Source organism: Corapipo altera, unplaced genomic scaffold (assembly GCF_003945725.1).
Source record: "Corapipo altera isolate COAL_440 unplaced genomic scaffold, ASM394572v1 112, whole genome shotgun sequence".
NCBI lineage: Eukaryota > Metazoa > Chordata > Aves > Passeriformes > Pipridae > Corapipo > Corapipo altera.
In genome coordinates this window covers 6,619,300-6,640,399 of record NW_020884899.1, presented here as the reverse complement: position 1 = coordinate 6,640,399, position 21,100 = coordinate 6,619,300, and the positions used below count along the sequence as shown (strand labels likewise).

Here is a 21,100-nt window from a genome sequence, read left to right as displayed (position 1 = left end):
CCAGTGTTGCCCAGCTGAGGCTCTTGCTGGCTCTTCTGTATTTCTCTGCAACCCTTGCCTTTCAGAATATGTTTATGCCTTGACTGTGGTAGTGACTTCTTACAGATGTTCTTATCTGCATTTCCCACCCTCATGCAGTATTTGCCATGTTACTTAAAGCAGTTTCTTTTTAGTTATGCTATCTCTCATTAGCATGCCAGTATAAGACCTTCTGTTACATTCATACATATTTTTTTAAGCTACAGAGTTGTACTTACACTCCTTACAGTCAAATGCACACATTAAACGTGGGTTTGAACTTTTCTTCTTCTAAATATCTTCAGTTTTTCCATGATCAGATTAGTGTTATGCCCATATCACTTCTGTTTAATGACTGGTACAGCAGTACTGGGAAGTCTGCTCAGGCCTGCAGACATCTCTAAGCCAGAGGCAGAAGAATAGATCCCAAAAACTTTCTGGCTGGATTTTCATTTCCAGGTGTCTTTGGGGCTATACAAGAGTCTTTACATAATACTATATTGAATATCCTTCAGCAATCCTGAGTTTGGGAACTGTGGAAATCAGAACTGCTCTGATAGCTTCTGACTTGTAAGTTACTTTTGGCATATCCATGGCTGTGTATGCAAGTGCCATCCCTTATTCCCTCTCCACAAACTTTCTTTGAAGAAACAATGGATTTGTGCTTTTTTTTCTTTTTAGCTATGAGCATTTAACAATTTTGTAATCATTTTCAGTCTCTGTAAAAGCAGTAGGTGCTCTATTGTTGCATTTTGTAGTAGACTTTCTAATTCTGATGTGTCCTTTCTTACATTGTTGATAGCACTTGACAATTCATTAGTGATAAAAATGAGTTGATTAAAGATGATCAGTTTAAAACCTCTTTTATATGCCATAACTTGACTTGATTGAATCCTGGACTCTGTTAATTGCTATGACTGAGCTTTCTTGGCATTTTTGTCATTTCATTTCCATAATGTAACCTGTGGCTGGACCATATTCCCTGGTGGGAAATCAGTGTGTGCTTAGGCGGGTGGTAGAGGATAGTTTGGTTCAGCGATAGACTTCACTCATGAAGTTCCTGCTAATTCTTAGGAATGTGGGACAGTGTCACAAACAGACCAGCAGCTTTTCACATCTCAGTGATTTTGTGTGTTCATGTGCACAAATGCCATGCACACAGATGCCTCAGGCAGCAAATTCTGTCCATGTTGAAAGAAGACGGAGTGGAAATTTCTAGGGGCACTTGATTCTCTCTTTGCTTCTACAGAGCAGCATGCACATGTATGATTCCCACTTGTTTATAGCATATGTGTCATTTAGTTCTTTTATGCCTTTTTTAATGCCTCTGTTTTGGGAAATAATGCTTAAGTGTCATAATCCCTGCCATTCACATCCAGTAAATTTTTCATATACGTTGCCCAATTCTATCTGAATTTAACAAGAAGTAGAGCCTCCGAGGTATTATGTTCCTAGCCATGGCTGCAGTGAAACAAGGTGAGTGGAACAGAAAGTGTTGGCCACGTGAAAAGGGAACTGGCCACGTAAATGCTGGCCATGAGTATGTGTGTGCTGTGGTTGACCAGGAGGCCCAGTTGGACCCCACTGATTCCAAGCTGGTCAAAGTCGGGCTGCCACATGGGCAAGAGGGCATTGAGAAGAGATGGAACGTGGTTACAGACCAAGGGAGACAATCCACAGAAATCAGACTGCTCTAATGATTACAGAATGAAGGGTATTCTTAGTCCTACTGTTGCAAATGAATAGTTATTTGCAGTGTGATTGACTAATTAAACAAAATGTTTTTACAAAAAAAAGTGGCGCAACTGAGACTGTTCATAAATAAGTTTACAAAGTTAGCATTATTGAAACTCCTAGAGCATGACTGAAATGTTTATTGATGCTATATAGTGTGGCATGAAAAATCTTTAAAAATGCTTTTGATAAAAAAAAATGTATTGAAATAAAAGTCAGACCTTAATTGTTGTACAAAAGAAGTATAATCATCTGTAATTGAATTGTCAGAAATGCAAATGTTAGCATCTTGACATTTACCATTGCTGTTCTGTCTTTTCTAATTATCTTTATTAAAGACTGAAATTAACAAAGGAAATGTCTGAAAATTAGGAATAGTTTGTTACATTAGGTGACATTTACCTCTTTGATACCATTTATCTTCAGTTGGAGCTTGATGTTCAATTATTGTCTCTCTTCTAGGGAATTGCACCAAAATTGAGATTTTCTACCATCTCCCTTATTGCAGAAAGTCTGTTAAGCTCAGGAAGGAGTCACATACAGGTTAGCATAATTTAATTGTTTGCAATTTAATTTCCAGATTTAATATTGATAGCCTTGCTTCCAATTTTTGCATGTGCTGCTCACTTCAAACTTTTCTCATTCTTCTGTTGTGGTTAAAGCAGTTATCATGGGTGCTTGACAACTTGATTAAATTTTTAATCAAGTATGAGTAAAGAGTGAGTTTGGTGCATGACAGCAAATGCTGAGAGTTCCTTGAATCTGAAACAATTATCAGCTGCTGTGTTCTGTGATCAGCTGAAGTGTCAGTCCCTGGTGTATTTGTAGGTGGGAAGATGGCTTCTCACCATTTGTTACAGACACTTAAGGACAACGAAAACTAGGTGAAGTCAGACAAGGTACATTATTAAAACCAAACCAATTAATTTAATTGTTTTCCATAACTGTATCATTAACAGTCATGGAAATTATTATTTTTTTAAAAGGCTATCACATATTTTAATCTGGAAATGCTGCTTCTGCAACAAGTGAAGTTAAAGGTGAAGAAGTACTCTTCTCTGGTCTCACAGATTGGAATTTTGGTTTGGTTTCCTGGCACAAGCTGTCATGTACAGTTACTCTTACATCCTCCTTTTTTTGCCATATTATTGAAAAATGGTGCAGCATCATTAAAATGGAATGGTTGTCAGGAAGGGTTGCGTGCAGACACTTCGGTGAGTTTGACCTGTTTGTGGCATTGCTAATGAGTCCACTGAGAAGTTTCTTCCAAATTTAGCAAATGAAATATATTGGGACAGAAAAAGAATTTGAAAAATCAGTGAATATTGTCATTGTCAGAAAACCAGATTCTGTGAAGGTGGCTTGAATAAGGGAGTTTGATTTAAAATTTAGAATGTCCCTAAAAGTATCTAATATGTTATGAATAGCATATCAGATTTGCTTGTGTTGTAGTGAAGATTTAGTTTCATAGCTGGTGTAAGCCAGAAGCAGCACAGCCTACTTCTAATGAAACTGAAATTAATCTCAAAGAATTAGGTCCAGTTTGTGTGGGCCGGTTCCATCCTCTGTCTCACTATCAACTGCACAAGTGGTAGTTCAGGCTGTGTGATGTCAAATTCAGACTGTGTTGGTGCAAAACAAAGACACAACCTCAGCCTCACTCATCATTGGGTGTAGTGAACTGAAGGCAAGCTGGACATTTTATTTTTTGGGTTCCTGAAGTAGTACAGGCAACATGCAGATTTAAGACTAATGCCAACTAGCTTGAGATTGAAAAAGAAGTTCTAACAGGAACAAAAGTCTTGCTATACCATTATTTTTTATCTTTTACAACCTGTGAAATTGGGCCAGATTTCACCAAAAAGCCTAATTATCCACACTGCAGTATTCAAAGTTAAAACATGCTGCTGATTAAGTAGCCTGGTAAGAGCTGTAAAATCTAGAGGGTTAGTGGCCAACCATGGTGGTATTTGTTCTAAGGTTGGACTTGATGATCTTGGAGGTCTTTTCCAACTTTAATGATTCTGTTATTTGGAAAGATCTTTGGAGGATGGTCTTAAAAGTTTTGGGGTTATTTTTTGGTGGGGGGGAAGTATTTTTCTTGACTAAACTTTACTTCTTGATTATAACTCTTTAAAGAAACTAGTAAAAATCACCATGGTCCAAGAAAATATGAATTTCAGAGAATGTAGTCACACTTTTTTTAGGCAACTCTAAATGGATATAATTTAAATTGTTAAATAGGCTTCTATTTTAATTTATATATGTTATTTTAGATGGTAAGAATTTTAAAAGGTTAAAATAAAAGTTTAGACAGATGGAAATACGCTTCAAATCTGTATATGTCCAATTCAGGTAAAGTTTGTGTAAAATACATTTGTGACAAAATTAAATTTAATTTTTTACAGTCTTTGTAGACTAACTGTGTAAGAAAGCTAATTGAGTAAGTATCACTTAACCTTAACATCTAACGTGTAGTAATGTGTGCTTTAACCTTCTGGTTTCAGAGAAAATGGTAAACACATGTTGTTTTTTAAATTGCTGTTTGATTATAGTTCTGTGAGGGGACATTCAGATGACGTGGCATCTATTTCTGTTAAATTATCAGTTCCTTGTTTGCATTATGTTCAGTGATCTTTGTTCTACAACCCTGTCAAATCAGGTAATTTCCTCTTCTTCACTTTAGGCTGGTCTGAATGGGGTACATCGTTCAACCCCAAATGGAAAATTGCACACGAAGGTGCTGAAGAAAAACACTCTCTCACCCGAGAAAAGCAGGCACAGCTCAAAGAACTACGAGCAGCCCACAATAGCTTCGAAATCACGCTCTCCGTCCCCGTACACCACAAGACGGATGTGTGAGCTCTCAGAAGAAGCCAGACAGCGCCTGGCCCATTTCAACCTGGGCCCTCACGAGTTCAGAAGAGAAACCGATAAACCTCCGTTCGTAGTTAGGCGGGTTTGTATTCCCTCCAAAGTGCTCCCAGCTTAAGCTCAGATCAAATATTGTTCTTTCGCTAAATACCGCTCCAAAAATTCATTCAGCTCTTAGTTTAGATGAATAATTTTTCTCTCCTTAACAGTCTGTCACATAGTGATTTAAATGTAAAATTAACTAAAATAAAATTTCTTTTATCCGCTTTAGTAACAGACAAAGATCAAATTCTTTCATGAATATCTTGGTTAAATTCTCTGAGGCCCCATTTCTTTTCTTCCAGCGCACTAGACAGGATAATAGGTGTATAAATTCAGCTTGGAAGTAATTGATATTAGTATTAAAAATTCCTGAATAAGACTTTAAAGAAAGAGTGCCTAGTCACATTACGAACGCTTACACTTCCTCTCTTTCAACTTTTTTTTGTGTTGGCATCCTGTGATCTTTGAAGCACTTCCCTTGCTTAGAGCTACATCTCGAACACTCTGACTTAGAGTTCATAACATAAGGACTTTTTGCCATACATGAAAAATTGTTCTGAGATTAGGTGCTTATTTAAACAAATTGTGTGTAAGAGGTTTGAAATGAAGGGACTACATTTCCCAGCCACTTGGAGGTTATATGCTTATATTTATTTTTTTCCCCTCTTAATTTTTCTTCTGATTGCAACAATCCTTTGGTTTTAGTAAACCACTTTGAACGTGTAGGGGCAGAAATGGGGTTGTTCTTATCCTGTGCTATGACATTATGATTTGTCTACAGTTTTGGACATTGTCCAAGGCAGTGAGATAATCTAGTGTTTAATTTGTTTGCTTCTCACTTTGGTTTTTTTTCAGTATCTGTACAAATTAATTAATAATATCTTGTCAAATTTCAGAATTCTTTTCCGAGTTTTATTCTACTTATAGGTACCTTTTAGAAATTCAGAATAGCCTCAATAAGTCATTAGTCATTCATTAATCAACTGTTTCTTTCTCTCAGATATTTTTCTTTCAACTGCTTTTATTCAATTCTTCTGGTTTTTGGTCTGTAGCTGAAGTTCACAGTTTAATTGTAGCATCATTAACACTGATTATTGATTTTCAATGCTTGGCTATGTTTGTGCAAAAAATGAAAAAGCTTCTCTCTTAATTTAGCATATCCTGACTGTCATGGCCTTTCTAGACTGAGACTGCTCTTTTTAGGGCATCTTTACTGTTGAGAACTCTTTTGGCCTGGAGACTTTGTGTTACATGAAGATTAAAACTGGATTATGTCAAATGTAACTTTTTTAATTAGGAAGAGATTCAGATCTCTCTTGGTGAGATCTGAGCTGTTTAGAATAAATATGAGACACCAAGAATTGTTTAAAAAGACTGCAGACATTACAGATGAAGGATAAACTATCTGCATTTTCTTTTTTTTTTGGACAATAGGATATTCAGAGTTTTCTAGACCATTCTAGAACTGTTTTGTTTTATGAACAGTAATGTTAATACACACTAACAAAGTGTTATGAAAATAGTTTTAAATACCACTTAAAGAAGAGTAAAATATTTTAGAAACTACTAGATGTGATCTTATGAACAAAACCAGAAAAAATAGGAATTGATACATTTGATACTGAGTATTTTAACAGTATTTTTGCTTCAGGTTGAACAAAGAAGTCCTGTTGTTAAACTTCATACCTGGTGTTCCATGCGAGAAAACGCAGCAGGAGCCTGGGCCAAGGCAGACCATGGTCAGTATTTCCTACTATAGATCTCACTAGTGCTTTTGATTTCTGCAGTAGGTTATTTTGTTTGGGTGGGGTTTGTTATACTGTTGGGGTTTTATTTATTATAAAATAGTGAGTCTGTAATGGACAAAAAACTGTTAGTTCTTCCTAGGAATAGGAAAAATACTGAATAAACTACTGCTTCCAAGGGTGCCCTTGAATAATCCTTTACCTCCTGAAACTTGGAACACAGTTCTACATGATGTGAAAACAGGAGTAGAGAATACCAAAGCAAAACAGGCGAGTGTTCTGTTTCACTCCACTTGTTTTGTTGAGGGGATAGTGGAGCAAATCAGCACCACGGTTTGTGGGTGTGTTGACCAGGCTTGGAGTACTGATTATTTTGAAGTTCAAGGGCTCTGTTTCTTCAGAAATGAATAATGTTTATTTCAGCAGTATTTGTGAGTAGTGAGATCAGTGACTTACCCTTATTAATGACCATCCAGGACGTGCTCCAATATCTGCTTCAGCATTCTTTGGTAACAGTAAGTGAGAGTTTAATAAAAAGTGTGGGACCAGAAATTTAAGGAAGTGCCCTAAAACTTGATTTTATTGCATGTGTCTGACAATTTGAGAATTTTAATGAGTCTCATCAGTATTTGTTTATGTTTGCTCTGCCTCATTTTTATTGCATTTCCTCACTAATTATAGATTGTTTACATCAAATCATTATGAACAGGTTATTTTACATTTGTTGTGTGTCATAGCACTGGGTGCTGGATTGTAAAGGTTTCACATTCCCTTTGGGAACAGGCTCACCAGTCTGTGATCTCTGGGTAATGTAACAGGCCTATTATCATCTGATACCACTGCATACTTACAAACTGAGTTGGTGGTTTCTGGCTAGTAGTTAGGAGGCTGAAATCTACCTCAATATCCAGAGGATTTACTGGTCACTTGCCTGTGTCTTGAGGCTTATCTGTAACTTCTGAAAAAAACAGATTCCTGGGATTAGAAATCTTAACAGACAGTACAGTTTAGTCCTTTTTTGTTTTTCCTGGGTCACGGTGTGAGGGTTGTTCAGTACAAACTGATATAGCAGATCAAGAAGGCAGACATAATTTAATGTCAGTCCCCCAGGGTTGAGGTGCGTATTGACACTGGTGAAAAATCCTAACCCAGTATGGACCTAAGAGTTTCCCAGTGTAAGTTTCCATGGGCTTCGTACTCATGTCTGTGAGTCAGTGGCGAGGGAAGGAATGCAAAGGTGATTGGAGAAGGGAGAGTTGGTCACGAGGAAACTTGTTCAGAGAGGATTAGTAAGGTAGAGTAATGTACATGAGAATTTTGGGGAATGGTAGAGCTTGATTTGATATTGATTTAGGCAATGAGTAGCATAACAAAATGTGCCACTTCTGTCTATGCAAAAAATGGTGCATACCCTGATTCATTATTATAAACATTGTATTCCATTAGATGTGAAGTCATGGTTTTCAGCTAAAGAAGGTGATTTCCTGAAAGATACTGAGGAGACTGTTTAGAATTTCACAGAGTATAATAATAATAATAATAAATTGCTTTAGTTCTGTTTGGGAGGAGAGGTAAGATGCTTTGTAAAAGCTTTTCATAACATTTAAGACATTCAAATTTCTTTTTAATGTCTTCTGACATGCACCTTTTTTCTTTCTCCAGATCCTTCTCTTCTTGGCAGCTACAGACCCAAGAAAGCTGAAGTGAGTACTGTGAAGTGCTGTTGGTAACATGTTTTTTTGGGAAGCTCTGAGCTTCCTAATCCTTCTTGGATTGTCTCGCATAGATATTTTTGAAACTTTATCTATTTCAGTATCAAAAGCAAGAAGAAGGACATTTGAAACTGGTCTAACCCAGTTAAGGCCTGCTGATAGGTTATTTACAAACAGTAAAGGGAAACTTAGCACTCTGTAAAGATGCTCATGCCTGCAGGTACAGAACTTGGTTTTCCTTGACCTTAAGGCTTGCAACAAGGCCATAGAAGAGTCTTTAAATGCACTTTGCATTTGCCTTCCCAGTCATTCTGAGAGTATTCTTCCTTCTGGAATTGTATGGAAAGGTAGCACTGGTAGAACTGGCAAGCCAGTTGTTTTATTTTGCATCCTTTCTTTTTCAGGTTTTAGCTTCTTTGTGTATTAAAAGGATCTGAAGATTAATGCCAAACTTCTTTTGGGTTTTGGTGGCCTTTATTCTTTGCATCCTCATTTACTTGGTTTTTGCCTGTGTTCCTGAAGTACTGTAGAAATTGTGGGTTTAGGCATTTAATTATGTATGCCTTATTAGATTTCCTAATGACTGGGAAAACTGGTGATAGCAGGGAGGAGGAAAGAAGGGGAATTTTATAAGGATAAACCTTGATATATGTTAAATGCACTTTCAGACTCCAAAGTTTTATTACCAAGGATTACCAAGTTTTGTGTACCATGTGAGTCTAATATATTGTGCCACTTTGGGATTGTTCCATGGCTGTAAATGAGAAACAGTAAAGAAAATAGAGAATTTCTACTAAATATGCTAGATATCTCTTCCTTTTTTTATTTTAAGGTCACATTATCACCCCCATCCCTCTGCCCCTCCCCACCTCCTTTGCCATCCAGTGGGAAAGTAAATTGTAGGAGCAGTCATTGGAGAATGCAGAAGATAGCTGAGCTACAGGTTAATTCATCATGTTCTTGCTGCCACCAATCACTTGTGATTCTCACAAAACCAGGTTTGAAGAGAATGTATCTTTCTCTTGACAGAAATATAATATAGCTTTGTTTTAGAGGAACTGTTTCCCAAAGTTGAGGAAAAAAAGCCCTGCAGCCTGGAAAGAGCAAATGAATAACCTTATTATTGTTGGTCTGGTTTCAGTTTTTTTCCTCAGCTTTGGGAAAGTGCTCCTGTTGAAGTCCCCATGCCAGGGAAAAAGGAGGTGATCCATGGCAACATTTTAGTGATGTGTTTTAGGTTAAGAGGAACTATGAAAGGTTTAACTAGTATAGTGAAGAGTGAATATAAGATGAGTAGATGGGCCTGAGTCTTCCCTCGAGGAACAGCAAATTCTGAGAAAAAAAAAAGTCTTAAGAACGAGAGATCTCAGAGTGAGGAGGAGTCTAAGATTTGAGTTGTTCAGACTCTCAGGCATTATTCTGAATCTGTGATTCCTGGAAAGGGTAAGCTTTTAAACTCTGCAGTCAGAAAAGGTGATAAAAGGGCTGTTACAGTAGACTTTGCCATAAGATAGTGTGTAGTTACCAACAGATTCCTCTGACACTTGTTGATTACTTTAGACTGTGGCTCTTTGTATGAAATGAGGCTCCTTGTTCTTTTGCCAGCAGACAGATATTCCTGAGTGTATGTACAACCTTTAACCTTTTGAGTTGAGAAATAAAAACACAAAAACTGTACATCTTGGTACTCATAATAAATTTTAGCTTGGTGTGGGGTATTTTTCAGGCAAAATCTGCTCGTAGAAAAGACTTGGACGGTTGTGTTGTTTGCAATGAGGATGAGCTCTCAGGTCCACCCAACAGACAGTCCCATTCTGCTGGTTCATTAGAGCATTCAGCACCTCCTGCATTTCAGGAGCATTCGCCGAGTTCTGTGCTGCATCGGTCTTCTCTAAGGGAAAGGTAATGACCTGGTTTTGCTTATGAAATTCTGGAATTATTAATGTGAACAGATGATAACAGTACTTGCGTGACTACAGTTTGCATGTGTGGAGGTGTGTGAGCTGAAGGGACTGAAAAATCATCTGCAATAATGATGCTGCTTGACTTTTCCTCAGGTGCTGTGTTTGCCATCACCTCTCTGCCTAATGATTACAATCCTAATAATGTGGCAGTGAAAATCTCTGTAACAATGACACCCCAGATTTCATGCTGCCAATGTCCATCTGAAACAGAGAATACTCAAATCATCAGTGTTTCAGAGGCAATTAGAGTCTCAGGATTGTAAATACAGATACATGTCAAGTAGGTTTTACAGGAGGTACTTGGAAACCTTTTTCCCTTCTGACTCAGGACTAGTGTTTGTGAGCACGTACTCGTGGCTGTGCTGTACTCAGAGTGTGACTAGTGTGCATAACATGCTTGGGCAGCTTTAATCTGCTCAATGTATTATATTCCAATCTTTTTGCTTTATTGACATCCTAAGATTTTGTTTTGTTTGAATTGAAGCGTGGGCCTCTGCAGCAATTGTGTGTACATTAATTGCTGTATTTAAATTAGTTTTCTTAGTAGTCTCCACTGACCCCAATGGGGTTGGGTTGGAGACAGTTTCTAATAGCCTTTAGTTCAGTGGATTTCCATCCCTGGATTAATATTTTGGGCACACTTCACAGCTTCAATATCTTATGAGGGTGGAATGGAAGAATTATCAAAAAGCAACAGATGGTTTAATGCTTAAGCCCTCCAGTCCTTCAAGGAGAGTATTCCCTACCTCCTGCTGAATAGAAGGTGTACTTGGTGCTTCTCTTGTAAATTCAGTAAGTTACGGGTTTTGCTTTGTGGGAGCAGAAAAACTGTGTACAAAGCTGGGCCTGAGTAAACAAATACATAAAATAATTGGGAGAAACTAAGGATTAAACTGATGTCTTGTCCTAAATGCTGAAGACGTACTTTGGTGCCTGGTTCATTCTCTGTTTGATCCCTGTTGCCATTGGTACCCCAGGTAGTCAGTGCTTGCAGGGTGCATTTTACAGCCTACACACAACCTAATGCTTGTTTTCAAAATAGAAAAAACTGTCTCAGTTTTTTCTTTAAGAAGAAAAATGACAGATGGCAGGTGGGGACTGAATTTTTAATACTCACGAAGATCAAGATGGTGTTTTAACATCTTCCTCTGCTTGAAAACTTGTTTGTTAGTTGTTCTGTGTAATAGTGTGTCTTGAGAAGTGTTTTGCGGAGATTAGGATGTATCTGGGGTTTGGAGGAGGTTCCTTTGTCATCTTGTCTGCCTCTCCACTCTCTTCTGACAATGTTTGTGCATTAGTTACCCATATCTGGGGAAGAGATACTGTCATGGTGACTTTTTTATCCTTTTTTTCAGCTGGATTCCTTATGAAGGGGTTGGGGCTAAATTATATACACATTTTATTTAAAGCTGATGGGGCGCCTTCTGTTGATAGGAGGAAAGCCTTGTGTGCTATGGGCTGCTGTTACATGCATAGTAATTTAGTCATCTGCAAGTTAATCTTGAACTTGTGTGAATGTTCTTGCTTCTTCTCTTTATGAGCCCCTCTCCGGAAGAGATTTCTGATCTTGTGAAATTATGTTTTTTCTTCTTATTAGAACAAATGTTCTCAGCTCTTCTGAGCTGTAACATCTCTTTATGTAAAAGATGTAACCATTTACTTCTGTCATCAGAAAAAAGTTTAAAATGAGAAATAAAGGGCATAGTCTAAAAATTTTGATCTCTGTTTCATGCTGCTGAGATAACAATGGTTTTAGCTGATTGTGTATTGAGAGTTATACTTGGAATGACAAACATGGTTGAGAGGTCAGTGTTTGGAAATGCATGCAAACACTGCTGTTCAGATCATAGAAATACAGGAAAAATCAGCAGTACTGAAAGTATATCAGTGTTAGTGTAATTGAAAGAATATGGAGCCTTATCTCACAGCATTTGGTGTTTATTTCCTCAGTTTTATTTTGAATTACAAAGACAAATTGCTTAGCATATCCAGGCTATTTTTTTTAATGCTAGTCAATCCACAGTCAATAGGCAACTTGACTCCCCACCTTGACCTTTAGTTCCCTCTTTTCCCTTTCTTTTTCTAAAAAGCAGTGTGAAGTGATGTCTGCCTTAGGAGTACTTCCCAGAGCCCTGCTGTGTAGTTGTTAAGCCACTGCAATACTTTTTAGTGGTACAGAAATTTTGGTCTTCCATATGCTTCCCTGAACCCCTTTGTATCCTTTCTGGCAGTTTCCCGTCCCTTTTCTGTGGGCCTGCCAGAGACACCACAAATCAATCCTCTTCCCTTTTCCCCACTGGGTTTGAGACAGAAGCAGAACTGACAGCAAAGTTTTGCATATTTATTTTTCATACTTTATTTTTACATTTTTCATTATTTACATCACTTAAGGAAACCATTTGCTGATGCTGAAAGCTGACACTCAACAGAATGATGTGGCCATACAACCAGAGGTCCTTTCCAATCCCAGATATTCTGTGATTTTTGGGTTGTAGCTCCTGTGCAGACCAGTGGTACATACATACCCTGGAGTTCCTGCCCTCGGTGTGTGACTAGCAGTGTGCCAAGGCAGGTGACTTACCCCCCCAGTCTGGTTGGTTGTGCAGAGATCAGTGGCCTCTTGTGCAGGGGTGAGCATCCTGAATGCCATGGGAAAGAGCATTAGTACTCTGTTGTCTCAGTGCTGCTTCAGGAGAGCAGCATTCGAGTCCAGTCCTTGCTTTCATCGTGCACATCCCTCCTCATGCATTCCTAGAAGATGGCATTTTTCTAGGGGACTTACAAGCTAAGCCTTCCCTGCAACACTGAAACCTGCAGCAAAGTACCTTTCATAAAGGAAAGGAGAAATAGTGAGATGGATTCTGTAAGGTCAAGAAGTCCTTTGAGCAGAGCTGTGTGCTGGCACAAGAGAAATCCTTTTCTCAAGAGACCACAACAATCATAGGAGTATTTGACTATTTCTGTTATGTGAGAGGCAAAGCTACTTCTCATGCATTTGGGATCAAAGGATTCTTTTTCCTGCTCTGGAAAGAGCACGCTTTTACTTTTGTTTCCAGGCTGAAGTACAGCTTGATATCTTTTTTCATGTTTTCCTGGTTATGCTGCTGCTATGTGATCTTACCTACTATAAAATCTAACAAAAACCTAAGTTCTCTTTGAAGTGAGAGAGAGGTTAACTGTCTGGATCAGATGCCCTTCTGTAATATTCCTCTATTGTTTAACTACCATATTTTTATATTATCTTTTTCAAAGTAGTAGGGAAAGAGCAGCATGAAGTTAGATATTGCTGATGATAGATATAATGATAGATAACAGATATTAATGAAATACTAGATCCTACGTGAAGTCCTTGAAAATTCCAGTTATCAGAATCATTTGTTCAGTGATCTTGAAATGTGTCATGCCAGGATCTTGGGGGTTAGTTTCGTTGCACAGCAAAATCCAGACACAGGTAGTTCACCTTTAGAGGCTGGCATGAATCCTAAGACAGGGTTTGCTTCTGTGAGAGTGTATGTTTTCAGTGCTGAGGACTTTCTACTACAAAGTAGAACACTGAAAAACGTTGCAGACTTTTTAGGAAAAAAACTTGCTCTGGGGAGAGGCTGCAAACTAGGCTTCCTGTCTATTTCTAGCCATTTAAAAGTAATTATTTCTGATTTTTTGGAATTCAGTTTGGTAGGAAGGTTGTCCTTATATGGTTTGGGTTTATCGATCTCACCTCTTGGGGAAGTTTACTTATTTTGTATTCTTTAAGTTAGCTTCTAGAATCAACACTTGAAAATCAGTTATTTCATACTATATTCTGCAAAACTGAGCAGTACCTGAGCCTTGTTTCATGTTTTTGACTAACATCTGTACTATTTGTCATCTTCATTGGTTGGTTTTGCTGCAGCAGTAAGTAAATTTAAAATTGATTGCTGTCAAAGCCATTTTGTGTATAAATTAATAAATTCAGAGAAGATAGAAGGTAATGGAAAAGCTTCCAAAGAGCATAAGGAGGTGCAGCCAATTTGTGACATGCTAATGATTTAGTACCTGAATGGTTTCAACCTTTTGGGGGCAACTGCTCAGCTGGAGTATTGACTTTCATTGAAATCTCAGAAGCTGTCTGCCATTTAAGTTTCACTTTTTCCATGAGGATGATGTATAAGGGCTGGATATGAAAAGGAGAGAAAAGAAAGCATTTACTAATTTAAGAACTCAGCACTGAATTTGTCACTAGGCTTCAAGGCCCAGTTGTAAACAGGGCTTTGGAAAGTAAGAAAAACTACATAGAAAACATGGGAAATTTTTACCTTTTTTTTTTTTTTTCATTTCTTACTGAAGAGGGAGAGCAAATTGGTACACAGCTAAGCTGTCAGCTTCTGCTTCCAAATATTTAGGCTTCTGTGCTTTGATTTAAGGCCTTGGCTGTGTGTAGTTGTTTCTGCTCCATAGTAATATTGTGCCCTTGTGATGCAGCCTCCCTCCTCCACTGCAAATATTGTGAGAATGTTGGGGGGGTTGTGTTGGTATAACTTCATTACAGTTCAGGCTGGCATATACCAAGATAGTCTCTAAAACACTTCAGAGCTGCATCTGCACTAAGTTTCATAGCCATTGGTCATTTTAAGAAAAAGCAAAACAAAACCGTGTCCTTGACTAAACTGCCCAGAAAAACTCTTTAAATGTAGCCCAGCTTTTCTATTGTGCCTCCATACAGACTAGTATACACTGCAAACTAAGTCCATCATACTGAATTACCACTTCATGTCCTCTTAAATGAGAATAAAGCAACTTCTTCCCTTACTGTGAATGCTGAATAAATACCTGCATAGATACAAAATCTGGGAGAGGGTTTTTTTTATTTCAGAATTAAATATATTTGGTTTTGTTGAGACTCTCTCCTGTTCCACGTATAAGTTGTTGCTGATTCTTTCAGGAGCTTTAAGAGCTCTTTCTCCCTCTTCCCCCCAATTACAGTAGCGTTGTCTCCATTTGTGAATCTGGTACTACAGGACTTCATTGATTTCTGTCCTCTGATAGTTTGTCCTTGTGTGTGGTTTTGCTCAGCATGAAGTCTGTGTCTTTGAAGCTGATGAATTCTTCGTGGAGGCCACATGCACCGAATCGTTCACAGGGCGAGGAGGTGCCGTGGTGGGGGAAGGGGTCACGATAGGCATTGCAAATATTCTGCAGCAGGATTTTGCATTAATTCTGCTGATATGAAATGTATTAGTATCTCCTGCTGAAATGTGATATTAATGTTTTTGCTGTGTGCAAGTGGATGATTGGATTGTCTGACATTTAAAAGTTCCTATTTATTACAGCTCTCAAGTTTGCGAGCTGCTGTTTGAGTAGAGTACATGGGTGGATGTATCCTGTTTGTACTTCTAATGGAGTATTTCATCCTAATGGATAAAATTATACATGAAAATAATCTTTAGCACAAAATCTACACTGTCTGCCTGGTTTCTTTTCTTTTTTTCATCATGGTAGATGTTGTCTGTATGACCTTAAAAAAAATCCTTATCTCATAAAAGAAAATAAATACCTTTAGTCACATTACAAGGGAAAATGGTTCTGTTTCCTTGATCAGATTCAACACAACATCTTTGAAATTAATCTTGAAAAGTTCTCTGATTGATCTGGCTTTTTCTAGGTCACTGAGCTATATTTCCAAAGTGTTTATACAATCTATTGGAATCAATAAACAATTTAAACTGATGTAACTGCAGAATGTTTGCAAGTCCCAGGGAAAATTGAAAGTATGACAAAGAATACAGCTGTAGAAGTTTATTTCGTTTATCAGGACAAACAGTCATTGAAATGAAATGACTTTCCTTTCAGCACTGCAATATGGTAGTGACACCTTAATCACATAAATAAGTAGCTAGTCATTTTAAAGAGTCGTTACTGGTGATTTTGGGCAAATGGAATCCCTTTATTTATACTCCAAGAAGCTGTGCTATAAAGCCTGTTTTATAAAGTATTTCCAACAGGAGAGTTAGAATATCATAAAAAGGTTTCACTTCAGATTATAGTTGTTACATTTTAGGCATGATTTTATTTTACTTTGCGTTTCGGTTGGTGTAAATATTAACATTATACTTTAAACATAAATTAGACTCTATAGTTGTTACTAAAATTAGACAATAAAAGTACTAGAAAAACTAATTAAAAAGAAGCTGATACCGTTTTTAATCACACTTAAGCTTTTGATTTTATTTTTTTTTTTGGTAAATGAAGTCTGGGGTCCGTGTGAGTGGCCAACGTTTGTTATACCACAGCGCACACTAGTGGATTGATCAATAAAATCACCTGGAGAAAGAAATTTAATAGTTCATGAATTAAGTACTTAAATCTTCTTCTTCTTGCAGACATGGCCGTGTATTTTCTAAGTGAATACAATATCTAGCTGGGTTTTCTTTTACATTACAGGTAAATACATTTACCTCCAAGGATATTTGTAAATTTAAGGTTAATAACAATGATCTGAAATCTTACATAAGAATTTCATAAAATTTATTTCCCAAAGGCAATATATTCCAACTTCTCAGAGCCAGCAACCTGAATGTTGGAAAAAGAGCAGCTGCTGTATAAATAAGAGAAAATGCCATGACTTCATGGGTCTATCTTTTATTTGTCAAATGGGAAATGACTCACTCTTACTGCATCTAGGATGCAGATTTTTAAACATGCATTTCAGAAGTCCTTTAGTATCAGTAAATGTTGTAAATCCTAATGGGAAGTCATAAGATGATAATACCTCTCCTGCCCCTTTCCTTTACCTCTGTTCTTTAAAAAAAAAAGAAAAATAAAGTTGTTTTTTTTTACCAAAGCACAGGTGGTGATAGAGCACATGCATTGTAATGCAGTACATCAAACTGGGTTTGACTGCATTGGGGAAATGAATGTTCCTGCCTGCTTAAGGGACTCACACTTCTGTTTCTTTAAAGGCCATGCTTTTCTCCTCTTAACAAAATCCACAAACCATTTTACTTTCATTTAGAAAAAGTTATGTGAGGTCTTTCAGTGCAACAAATCACTGGATTCTAGTGTGCAAGACAATTGTGCAGTGTGGATTTGCCCTACATGCTCCTGGGCTTGAAATTAATTGTAAATGCTCAGGATGCCAATACGAGTGTTATGGCCAGTCTTGTGAAGATTTTTGCCTGTAATGATCCCAAGATAACTGTTAAAATCATTAGAAATATGGAAATACATCCCCCAGTGGATTATATGTTTTGTCCTTTCAATATTGTGTCATTTCTTGGCACCCATTCTTGAAAAAATATAGAAACATTCACAAATAGGTGATTTGATTTAAGGAAGTTCATAGATAAGCTGAAAATACTGGGGCTGTTTAGAACCGAGAGAGAGATTTTGGAAAGATAAGCAACAAAAAGTTCATCTAAATAAGTTGATTAGATAGAAGAAAATAGAAGAAAATTACTCAAAAGCAGAGAACTGGTCACTTTCTACTAATATTTCAGTCTCTCTCTCTCTCGTAATAGAAGGGCTGATCCAAAGGATAGCAAAGAGTTCTGTGCCCTTCCTGTAAGGCAGCCTGGCACTTCCCATTTTCAGCATCCTGCTTCCATTAATTTTAACACTGCAAGGCTACTGTTTTGTACTGAAGCTTTCTATGTGTATACTTGGTTTGTTCTTTTTGGAAGGAGCTGTACAGTTCTTTAGCTGTGTTGAAATTTCTGGAGGTTTGGTGAAGGTGAACTAAGCCAGGCACGATCAGACTGGGGATTTGAGAGTGATAGACTGGATAACACGGGGAATGTGATAAACTGGAGAGAAGAGGGCAGGAGGACTTGCAGTCCTAGTCCCACAAACCCGCTCAGAGCCCACTGTGGAATCTCAGGGTTCAGGGTCATGATGTTTCTCCACTGCATTAAATTTGTGAAGGCAACTGTCAAAGTATTGTTGCTGTTCCTGGTGCTGCTGGTCCACTCAGGGTATGGCAGCCCTGCTGTTGGCTGCTGTTCCATGAGTTGGGATTGCAGTGGCACGGCTTTGCCAGCTCACAGCTTGCCCAGTGACCCCTGTTCATGTGATGATACCATAGGAAACACTGAAATGAAGGTGCACAGTCTTCATTTGGCACCCAGTTTCTATCAATTGTGATGAGACTGAGTAAGTAAACATTTAATAACTTTTCCCCAATCATTCTTTCCTTATATTGATGTCCCCTTTTTTTTAAAATACATTTTTTAACGTACTAACACGTAGTTGGTGTGTAGATGATTCTGTTCTTAAAATCTTATTTGCCTCCCTTAACAGACTGAGAATAACTATTGATATGAAATTTCTGGCAGCTTCTGAACTTCTTGAGAAGGATGAGGGAGTTTTTTTTAGTAAAATGGCAAAAAAACGTAATCCAAAACATAAAAGGGTAAAATCTAAAAGTAGCTGTTAGTTTCAAGTTACTCATACCAAGCAAGCAACCTGCTTTTTAATGTAAAAAAGCAACTTAAAATATAGTGCCTCTTATGAAATAAAGATGTTGAATTTGCAGTTCTCTAACTCCATGTGTTTTCCAATTTGCACACACCGGGGTTATCTTCCTGTTGATTTTTTCCAGTGAAAATAATTCCATGTGTGCAATGCTTCCTTTAAAGAGAGGAAAATGAAACCTGATCACTGGGAATAGTGTAGCTTTTCTATTCTGTAGGGACAATACTCAAGTTACAAAACGATCAACATTTTCCATGTTTTGCATCTTCTGTTTGTGTTGTGGCTGCATACTGTTTATGCAATGCTTTGAAATGTTTCTTTACTTGTACCCCAGAGGAGAAAAGGAATCAAATCTAAACACTGTGCATGTTCCAAATAGGAGGAAGTAATACATGCTTCATAATTACAAAAAAAAAAAAAAAGGAAATCTGAGTCGAAAGCATGTTTGAGTTTTTCAACAAGAAAATATTTCTTCTCTTTGTTTTTCTTCTTGCAGGTTTAGCTCTGGTTGGCCTTCACCAGCAAATGGAGATGAGATCCATAAAAGAGTGAAAAATATTTTAAGAACACACAGTGCTAGGCAGCGCCTAATATTTGTAAGTAAGACTGCAAACTCAATCCTTTCTTTTCTCCAAAATGGCTGAGGAAGAAAACTGTGCCTACAGTCTTGGATTTGTTAAAATGTTATCCTTTGAGACAGCCTTGATTGTAGAAATACGGATTCGGTGTGCGAGCTGAACTGTTTCACATTGATTTCAGCAGCCTCCTTACGTGTAGCCTTTATGGGCAACTGGTATCTCTCATGGATTATTGAGGACAGTTACATTTGGGTTTATTTGTTTTATATCTGGTTCTCCACTTCCAATTTAAGCAAAAAATATGTTACAGATGTGTAGAACATTAAGGTTAAACATGTTGTGCAGCTGCACATCAGCAGCTGCTTGTATCCAGCTGTTTATAGAGCTAATATTATTCTTCAGATGTGTGATTTTTTCCCTAATTACCTGGCTTTCAGTGAACAGAGCTCTTTATCTAATGTGATTACGCCCGGGATCAGAATATTTTGCCCTTGATGAAATTTTGAAGTGTGGTTTAAGACAGACATAAACTTTTCCTGTTGTGATTTTGAGAAGCGCGGTTGTGGCACAACACAAACCAACGCATTGTACCAACTGAGTAACAACATTGTTCATCTGCAGGGAACTTAGGGTCTTCAGTGTGAGGTGAGGTAAAAGACAGGTAAGATAAAAAGGATGTAAGGATGAGAGGTAGGTAAGATTATGATTAGGAGCTCTGGTGAAATTATCATGTCCCCAGGTTTAGCCATGTTGGGCAGCTCCTTGTCTCACCTCGTTCTCACCTAATCTGATTATTTTCTCATTTCTGTCCAGTCTTCATTTTTAGCTTAGTTGTGGGTTTTGTTTTAAACTCAGAAAAACCTTTTCTCATACATGCTAAGACTGTTTGATATAGTTCTTGCTGTACCTCCCTGAGTTTGTATATGAATGTTGTGATTTTGTGAGCTGCTGCCTCTCAAACAGAAGATGCCCATCACATTTCAGAATAGGTACAAATCATGTAAAATGCTTCTCTGATGTGTCAATGAACTTAAGATTTCAAATTGGATTTCTTGACAGTCCAGCACCTACATTTAATGAAAGTTTGCACATCCTGAACTATCTCCAGTGGTCCTTGACTACTTTCCTTGAACAGCAGACCATGACTTTACGATAAAAGATTTACTAGTTTGTTATGAGAGTTGGATGGTTGGTTACATGGTCTCTCCATACAGTTAAAAAGACTGTGAAATATAATAATGGGTAAAGGAGAAGTCAATCATTTTTTCCTATTTACTTTTTTTGCTTATATCCTTTAAAAGTTCTACTCTAGAGTGACTTACACCTAACGCAGCAATTCACTCGTTACTGCAGTACTGCACAAATGCACACGACTTTGCAGACATTGTGTTGGTTTCTGCCCTAAAAAATCCAGCTATTAGGGTATTGGGTCTTTAATTACCAATCTGGTCAGAGCAGTGCTGGTAAAGGACCGTTTATCTCACTCCATTTTCTTCCACTGAGCAAAAGGGTGCTACAGAGAAGTCTTGTGGTGTTTGATAGTTGTGTACAGCTGACTTGTGAACGCTGTGCTAACAGCGACTGACCTGATTAAAAAAAATAGACAAAGATATTGGTTCTCCTTGCAGTAAGTACTCCAACATACACCAGGATTGGTTGTGCTTCCCAGATGGCCCAAAATCTAGGCTGCATTGGTGCACAGTGGGTGGATGAGGTAAATGGGTCATTTTTAAAGTGAGTGAATAGTAAAGCAAGTGTGCTCACGAAGTGGTGAGCAGAGTTTGTCTCCAATCTAGAGCCTTTTCCAAACTTTGGAAGGTTAAAAAGTATCTCTTTTTCTGTTTCATTCCAAAGATCCTAATGCTAAATAGCCATTCCCAAAAGTACCCAGCTGTGTCTTCCGAAATTTCATTTTCATAGTGTTCTGTAAAAATAGTGTGACTGGAGCTCTGCTGCAGATTCCTTAGGGTGTCCACTGTAGCTTT

General features: G+C 37.7%; 1 protein-coding gene across 8 annotated transcripts in view; it reads left to right on the top strand.

Annotated features, from left to right (window-relative positions):
- The window catches only part of SPATA6 (spermatogenesis associated 6), a 43,480-nt gene that overhangs the window by 11,370 nt on the left and 11,010 nt on the right, over positions 1-21,100 (top strand). For 2 of the 8 annotated variants that reach the window (XM_027648995.1, XM_027648994.1), the window contains exons 6-12: positions 2,215-2,295; positions 4,439-4,711; positions 6,320-6,407; positions 8,076-8,116; positions 8,958-9,068; positions 9,852-10,027; positions 19,034-19,133. In XM_027648995.1, coding sequence (XP_027504796.1) covers positions 2,215-2,295; positions 4,439-4,711; positions 6,320-6,407; positions 8,076-8,116; positions 8,958-9,068; positions 9,852-10,027; positions 19,034-19,133 — 870 coding nt within the window. The other 6 variants (XM_027648998.1, XM_027648997.1, XM_027649001.1 and 3 more) reach the window with 6 other exon arrangements.